This window comes from Gorilla gorilla, chromosome 1 (genome assembly GCF_029281585.2).
Source record: "Gorilla gorilla gorilla isolate KB3781 chromosome 1, NHGRI_mGorGor1-v2.1_pri, whole genome shotgun sequence".
In the NCBI taxonomy this organism is placed as follows: Eukaryota; Metazoa; Chordata; class Mammalia; order Primates; family Hominidae; genus Gorilla; species Gorilla gorilla.
In genome coordinates, this window is record NC_073224.2 from 104,713,542 (window position 1) to 104,722,279 (window position 8,738).

Consider the following 8,738-nt stretch of genomic DNA (forward strand, 5'->3'; position numbering starts at 1 on the left):
GAGTCCTGCCCTCAAGGAACTTACATTTAGTATTTGTAAGAAGTTTGTCCAATTTCTTTAGGAAACAGTCATGTGGAATTTTGCTAGAGAGATTAGAAAGTAGATGCCCATATGTCTATGCTCCATACTGTAAAGTGGAGGAGAGAGATGGGAATGACCACTGAGAGAGAGTCCCTTATACAAACCTTCAACTACTGTGCCTGTTTACAGCCCCACTTCTCATTCATACTTCCATCATACCTGCTAATTCTGAGTGCAGTGCTTTTCTAGGTTCAGATTTGCCTTCACCTCTGCCATGCCCTCATAATACATTCTGGGCTGAGGCCTTTCTCCAATTATTTCAATCATGAACATTCTACCATCCACTTTCCATTTTCCATAAATTTATTGAAATCTCTTACTCAGTTATGGTTCTCCTTTATTTCTGTTTATAATTCCAGTTTATTTTTTTCTTTTTGCATATTGATCCTTTTAGAAGTTTAGAGACTTTAGAATATACATTTTTTTAGTCCATCATCATCTTGAACAAACTCCTGTTTCTTCTGTAAGTAAAAAAGATACTGAAAATATAAATATAAGCTGAAGCCCTCTTTTTTTGCTTGCCAAATTTTCCAGTATTACAATCATTAAAAATTGTTTTATTAGCCATTTCTTTTCAAAGTAGCCATCATAGGTTTTATCTAAAGTCCTCACTCAAGACTTCAGTTGTGACCTTTGAAGAGTAATTGGCTCTTAAAGATAGTTCTATATTAATCAATATATTTTCATTGTGTTCTTCTCCCTCAGCCTCCAACTCCACCTCACCTCTTCCTTTCTATACTATCCCCATATAAAATTAGACAGGGCTGTTAGAGGGATTTGTTTTGAAGGAGAAGAAAGGGCGAACAAGATCTTCTCTTTGGTAATGGTTGATTTGTTTGTGGCTTTTTGTACAGCAATCCGAATACTTTTTTTTAGCACTGGACAGAGAGCAATCTCTTTCCTCCTGTGGCCATCCCTCTTAGTCACCACCCACCCAGAGTATGGGTATTAATTAAATGGTCTTGAGTAAGCACTAAAAAAGCAGGAATGCCTATAAAAGAGTTACAGAGCCACGGTTTAGAGACAAGGCAAGATCCATCTCTAACTTTCTAAATAGAAACAATAACATAAAACTATAGACACTTAAAGTTGAAAGAGTTCTGTACCATTCACTGTAAGCCACTCCTCTCTTATGTCTTCCCATGGCAAGACTTCTCCCAAAACCTAGCCAACAGATCATGATTCAGCCTGTATAGGAACAGTTCATTGCTCTAGTAGTGGCCCAAGTCATTGTCAGACAACTCTGCTCCTTAGAAAGTTCTTAAGAGCTGGAGTCTGCTTTTTAGAAAGTTTTAAGCATTGATTCCAGCTGTATTACCGGGCATTACACAAATAAGAAACTCAAGGTAATGAAAACACTATGACTTCAGAGACATACTTTCTTTTTTTTTTTTTTTTTTTTTTGAGACAGAGTCTGCTCTGTCACCCAGGCTGGAGTGCAGTGGCATGATCTCGGCTCACTGCATCCTCTGCCTCCCGGGTTCAGGCAATTCTCCTGCCTCAGCCTCCTGAGTAGCTGGGATTACAGGTATGTGACACCATCCCCAGCTAATTTTTGTATTTTTAGTAGAGATGGGGTTTCACCGTGTTAGCCAGGCTGGTCTAGAACTCCTGACCTCAGGTGATCCACCCGCCTCAGCCTCGCAAAGTGCTGGGATTACAGGCATGAGCCACCACGCCCGGCCCAGAGACATACTTTCTTGAGACCTTTCATTTCTGAATCCTGGCTCTGCCATTACCTAGTAAAGGTACATATCTGTAGGCAAATTGCTTAACAGCCTTAACTTCCTTATCTGTTAAAAGAGGATAATAACTACCTAAAAGGGCTGTGAGGATTAAGATAGCCCATGTAAAGCTCCTGACATGTCATAAGTTTTCAATAAACATTAATTCTTTTCTCTTCCACACCCATAAAAATCCTTCAAGTATTTGAAGACAGTTATTATGTCTCCCATAAGTGTTTCTTTCCAATCCAGCCTTGAATATACCCAGTTCTTCATGAGACTGGCCCATGAGCTCCAGGGCAGGAAGCTTACTCAACTTACTCAACTCTAAACACTCCAGTTCCTGGCATAGTGTTGAGAAATAGCTGGTACTCTGGGGATATTAACTAATCAGAACTAAGATGACCTTCACATGCCAATTCCAATTCCCAGAAGTCTTCTCCCTTTGGGAGGATGCTGAGAAATTGTTTGTAGGTGTAAAGTATCAGTATGAATGTTTTTCCCCAAAATTTAGTTCCCTTGTATGTTCCTCGATAATCAGGAAATTCAGAATAAGGTTTTTGCTCAATAGCAATGCGTCCCTTAGCTTCAGCTTTCTCATATAATTACCCCCATTCCCACCCCATCTTTAACTTGGTCTGTGTCTTTTATATTTGTTTGCATTGATCTGTCTATTTCTTTCATCCTTTGACAAGGAGTGTTTTAAAACATACTCTATTTTTTTAAAATATCTAAGAAAACCATTGAATCTAATTCTTGTTTTATTAAATATTCTCTACTAAGAAGGACCCAGATCTAGGAGACAATTAAAATGTTTGCCAGTTCAGCATCTCAGACTCACTTCTGTTCTCAGCTTGATGATTTCAACATCTCCCTTTCCCCTTTACAGGGAGAATACAGTAATGTAGATTATTGGTTTCAAGCTCCTTGTATAGTAAAAATGTCTTTAGAAAGCAAATATCAATCACGTTTTTAAAATAGCACAACTTAGGTAAGCAAGGTTTTGCACACCAAGCAAGAGATTTTTTTTTTTTTCTAACTCTGCCTCTGGGCAAGGAGAGCAAAGCATTGAAACATCTGAATCAACCGGTATCTCCACTTTTGTCACATGGCTAAATGGGGGCCTTTATTTTTAAACACATGATTGACACCCATCTCTCAGGTTTGGGTCAAATACGGGCCATCTTGTGGGCATACAGAGGAATCAGATGACTTATGAGGTCCCTGCCAGCACTATGATTTGTCAGACAGAAATGTAATTATGTCCTTAGGTTAAGAAATGGGGGAGGGAAGCCAATACTACCTTGAAGAGCCTTCAAAACTATAATCTGCAAAAGTCAGTAAATGAATCAAGAAACCCGCTCCCCTTTCTTTTGATGCATCTGAAGCTAAGATTTAATTGAAACTGCCTAAAGAAGGAAATAAAATTAAGACAACTGACAACAGAGCAGGGGAGACTGGATTTGGTGGTGATGTCAGGTCATTAGACCCAGAGGGTGTCTCCTTCTTAACTGTGCAATTAGGACCTCAATAAAAGGTTCCAGCTCCTGCTGTCAGCTCACAGCCCGCTGCCCCACGTTCTACCTGCTCTTGCTTGTGAACTAGGTAAGTCCATCTGCTTGAGCATACTTGGGATTTCAGCTGCTGTTTTGCTTATATGTGAGATTGCAAGAGGATTTCAAAGGAAACACACTTTAAGTCTATGTCAACCCCTATTAATAATAATAAACTGGGAGCACCAACCACCCAAATGCATTCCTTGATTATGGAACTTCTTTGATCATTTTCTTTTTAAAAAAAACATAAATTGTTTAGATGTCATAGGCATGAATATTATTCAACAAGGCACAGGATCAGATCTCTATTGCAATGAAAATGTAGAAGCATTTAAAGGATGGGAAATGAATGAATAAGGGGTCGGGACATGGAATCGTGTCTTCTTGGTTAAAGCATGTTGTTACCACCTGCAAACATAGGGGTTAATTTTCTTGGTGTGACTTATCTTTCCACTAGAAGCTTTGCTAACTTTAAAGGTTATACCCTCCCAACTGCAGGAGGCTAGACTGAGCCGAAGGGAGAGGAGAGCAGATAGACACTCTTGGATGAGGCTGGAAGAATGGGTCCAACTCTATTGGCTTCATTTATGCATTTCAATCCTTATGCTTGAGTTCTTTTATCACCTTCCTTTTGCAATGAAGCTTTCTCTGAGCACATGAATGTTGCTGTTTACTGAAGGGTGGGGTGAATTGTCTCTTCTAATACTTACCTATGCTGGGTCTGATTTCACCACAATGTCTGGTACAAAACTAAATCACCCCTGGAGTTCAGATATAATATTTTAAGATACAGAATAGAGCAGGGGTTGCAGTGGAGATGGGGGAGGAACAAAAAAGATAATATTGGTATCTCCTCCCTGAAGGACCCATCCTGGAAAATGAGCTTTGTTTATTCTTTCTCACAGCCTCTCCTGAGTTTGTAAAGATGCCTCAGCTCCTGAGAAATGTCCTCTGTGTAATTGAGACATTCCACAAATATGCCAGTGAGGACAGTAACGGGGCAACACTGACTGGCAGAGAGCTGAAACAACTCATCCAGGGCGAGTTTGGGGACTTTTTTCAGGTGAGCTGCTCACAGAGCTGTGTAAATTCTTTCCCACTCACCCTTTCTTTACAATCCAAGCAAGATGAGCATATGTGATCCCCATCCATTTTACACCTAGCTAACAGTTCTCAGCACTCACTGTCTCTTGAACAACTATTTTCAGTCTCAGTTCCATACTCTGTGCAATTACTTAGAGAAAAAGAGGTTTTCATCACTGGGATTATTGCTTCTGCAAAGTCGACTTCTGAAAGGAGTCATAAACCATTATGCATCAAAATGCAACTCACAAGTGTTGTAAATGCTCTTTCTCAGGCATAGCTCTCTGATGAAAAATGGCTTGCAGAACCAATAAGTTCTTGCTGTTCTGGGAAAGTTAACCAGTTACTGAGGAATGAGGTCAGAAAAATAGGATTCTTGGGAGACACTTAGGACACTGGACCACACATAAATAAGCTGATTTCTCACTGTGTTTTCATGCAGCCATGTGTCCTTCATGCTGTGGAAAAAAATTCAAATCTTCTGAATATTGACAGTAATGGCATCATCAGTTTTGATGAATTTGTTCTTACAATCTTCAACTTGTTGAACCTCTGTTATCTTGACATAAAATCATTACTAAGTTCTGAACTAAGACAGGTGACTAAACCAGAGAAGGAGAAGCTAGATGATGTGGATCTTCAGGCAACCACTGGAGATGGTCAGTGGACAGTGGGAACTTCACCAACTCAAGAAGAGAGGATGCTTCCTTCAGGAATGACATCATCATCTCAGCTCATCCCTGAAGAAAGTGGAGCAGTTGGAAATAACAGAGTGGACCCATGGAGAGAAGCCAAGACTCACAACTTTCCAGGAGAAGCATCTGAACACAATGACCCTAAGAACAAACACCTGGAAGGAGATGAACAAAGTCAGGAAGTGGCCCAAGATATACAAACAACAGAAGACAATGAAGGCCAACTTAAGACAAATAAGCCAATGGCAGGATCAAAAAAGACCAGCAGTCCCACAGAGAGGAAGGGACAAGATAAGGAGATCTCCCAGGAAGGAGATGAACCAGCCAGAGAGCAAAGTGTTTCCAAGATAAGAGACCAGTTTGGAGAACAGAAAGGAAACTTGGCAACCCAAAGTTCACCACCAAAAGAAGCAACACAAAGACCATCTGAAGATCAGGAAGTTAGAACAGAAAAGGAAAAACACTCTAATATACAAGAACCACCCCTACAAAGAGAAGATGAGCCCAGTTCACAGCATGCTGACCTGCCAGAACAAGCTGCTGCCAGGACACCATCTCAGACACAGAAATCAACTGATCCCAAGGATGTCTGTAGAATGTTTGACACTCAAGAACCAGGAAAGGATGCTGACCAGACACCAGCTAAGACAAAGAATTTGGGTGAACCTGAGGATTATGGCAGAACATCTGAGACTCAAGAAAAAGAATGTGAAACAAAGGACCTGCCAGTCCAATATGGTAGCAGAAATGGTTCAGAAACATCTGACATGAGAGATGAAAGGAAAGAGAGGAGAGGTCCTGAGGCCCATGGAACAGCAGGGCAGAAAGAACGTGACAGAAAAACTCGGCCACCAGTCCTGGAAACCCAAACACACGATGGGAAGTATCAGGAACTCCAAGGATTATCAAAATCAAAAGATGCTGAAAAAGGTTCTGAGACACAATATCTAAGCTCAGAAGGAGGAGATCAGACTCACCCTGAACTTGAAGGAACAGCAGTCTCAGGAGAAGAGGCAGAACACACCAAAGAAGGCACAGCAAAAGCATTTGTGAACAGCAAAAACGCACCTGCAGCAGAAAGGACACTGGGGGCAAAAGAAAGAACACAAGATTTAGCACCACTTGAGAAGCAGTCTGTAGGAGAAAATACTAGGGTCACCAAGACTCATGACAAACCAGTTGAGGAGGAGGATGGTTACCAGGGGGAGGACCCTGAGTCACCATTCATACAGAGTGATGAGGGGTCTTCTGAAACTCCCAACAGCCTGGCTTCAGAGGAAGGCAATAGCAGCTCAGAGACAGGTGAACTGCCTGTGCAAGGGGACTCCCAGAGTCAAGGGGACCAACATGGAGAGTCTGTGCAAGGAGGTCACAATAATAACCCAGATACCCAGAGGCAGGGAACACCTGGTGAGAAAAACAGAGCTCTGGAGGCAATGGTACCAGCAGTCAGAGGAGAGGATGTACAGCTCACAGAGGACCAGGAACAGCCTGCTGGAGGAGAACACAAGAATCAAGGCCCAGGGACCAAAGGTCCAGGTGTAGCTGTGGAGCCCAATGGACACCCAGAAGAACAGGAATCCACAGCAGGAGATGAAAATAGAAAGTCCCTGGAGATAGAGATCACAGGTGCCCTGGATGAAGACTTCACTGACCAGCTTTCCCTAATGCAGCTCCCTGGAAAGGGAGATGGCAGAAATGAATTAAAGGTCCCAGGCCCAAGTAGCAAAGAAGAGAAAGGAAGAGCAACAGAGGCCCAGAATACTCTGTTAAAAAGTCTAGATGAGGACAATTCAGCCTCCCTCAAGATACAACTTGAAACAAAGGAACCTGTAACATCGGAGGAGGAAGGTGAAAGTCCCCAAAAGCTGGCAGGAGAAGGTGGTGACCACAAAAGTCCAGCCAAGAAAGAGCACAATTGTTCAGTCCCCTGGCCAAGTCTTGAAAAGCAGATGCAGAGAGACAAAGAGCCCTGTTCTGTGGAGAGGGGTGCAGTCCATTCCAGTCCACTATACCAGTACCTACAGGAGAAGATACTGCAGCAAACAAATGTAACCCAAGAGGAGCATCAAAAGCAAGTTCAGATAGCCCAGGCATCAGGCCCAGAGCTTTGCAGTGTATCCCTCACCAGTGAGATCTCAGATTGTTCTGTCTTTTTCAACTACAGCCAAGCATCACAACCATATACCAGGGGACTTCCACTTGATGAGAGTCCTGCTGGTGCACAGGAAACACCAGCTCCCCAGGCCTTGGAACATAAGCAAGGTCACCCTCAGAGAGAGAGGCTGGTACCACAAAGGGAGGCAAGCACCACAAAGCAATGAATCATTATCATCTCAACATGCCCCCGATTTATCTCCCAATCACCCTCAATACTCACGTGTACACATTCAGATGCAGATTAACAATCTTTTAAATTCCCTTCCTAAATTTCTACAAAAACAAATAATAAAATATTCAGCAGTGGGGGACACCACTAAAGAAACATCTGAGCAAACAAATACAGTCAGTAAAACTCCTACCAAACAATGCTACTTCCAAATGCCAAAATGGGCTTTGTCATGAGACAGTTTATCTCAATGTACCTGTCATTAAAAATGGAAAAATTCCTTCCATATCTTTAGCAGGTGCCAGTTTTTCCAACTGATTCATTGAATTTAAAATAGAGCAGTAGGAAATTATAAGACTCTGCAATAATATCTCATAATCATAAAATATTAATTCATATATATAGATTACTCTGCTTCATGACATTTCCTAGAAGTATTTCAAGTTCATCCTAAAATTTTATCCTTCAAAATAATTTTAGACAATGCCATAACTTAATTATGATTTTCTAGCACTTGATTAAAGTAAATTTATGACTCTGCTCATGTTCAGGTGCAGCTGAATCTATCGCCATGGATTCATTCTCTCAATTACTCATCCAACAAATTTTTATTAAATCCCACTCCTTACACAAACTTTTCACAGCTTTTGGCTCAAATAAACAATCAGAATAATTATGAGAGAAAACACAAATCTAAAGTATGTTTGATTTTATAAGAAGCTCTTGTAACCAACCATCCAGTGAGTCTACTAAGTGTTTACCTATATGGTTTGATGAGGGTATTAAGTTAAAATTGATAATTAAACAACCTGATGATCAATTTCTTTTGTTGGGTCATTTTTTTTCCCCTCATTCTCCGTCTTGCCTTGGAGACACTGATCAAAAACAAAAACAATCTTAGTTATTTGTGTTTTTTCAAAAGACCATAATTAAAGTATGATGCTCTTCGAGCTTAGTCATGACCCAGGAAAGGAATAAAATTGTTATCATACAACGTTTCCTGAAGCCAAAAAGCAGTCCAATACTCCATCTCCCATTGCATTCTGCCTTCGAGGTTCAGTATTCTTCCACTTCAACCTTCACATTTTCCAGAGCCTAAAATCCAAGTATATAACCTCCCCCTCCAATATTTTCAGCTCTTTTCATTCTACACTCAAATATGAATTATATCCCTATCTGAAAAAAATATTACTTTAAATGAGCAAGAAACATGAGACAATTCATAAAAAAGAAAAATATATATATTTATTTTAGTTTGTCTATGCTCTAA

The 8,738-nt window shown here is 40.8% G+C and overlaps 1 protein-coding gene across 1 annotated transcript; it reads left to right on the plus strand.

Annotated features, from left to right (window-relative positions):
• Positions 1-3,365: 3,365 nt before the first annotated feature.
• TCHHL1 (trichohyalin like 1) lies at positions 3,366-8,288 on the plus strand. The gene is made up of 3 exons (XM_004026674.3): positions 3,366-3,410; positions 4,267-4,424; positions 4,887-8,288. Exons 2-3 carry the CDS (start codon positions 4,287-4,289, stop codon positions 7,461-7,463), a joined length of 2,715 nt encoding a protein of 904 aa, XP_004026723.1. The 5' UTR covers positions 3,366-3,410; positions 4,267-4,286; the 3' UTR covers positions 7,464-8,288.
• Positions 8,289-8,738: the final 450 nt, after the last annotated feature.

Excerpts from the sequence above, each read along its gene's own strand:
- TCHHL1 (XM_004026674.3), top strand. The coding sequence starts at position 4,287 with ATGCCTCAGCTCCTGAGAAATGTCCTCTGTGTAATTGAGACATTCCAC. Across the intron at positions 4,425-4,886 it reads AGTTTGGGGACTTTTTTCAG|CCATGTGTCCTTCATGCTGT; the intron begins GTGAGCTGCTCA and ends GTTTTCATGCAG.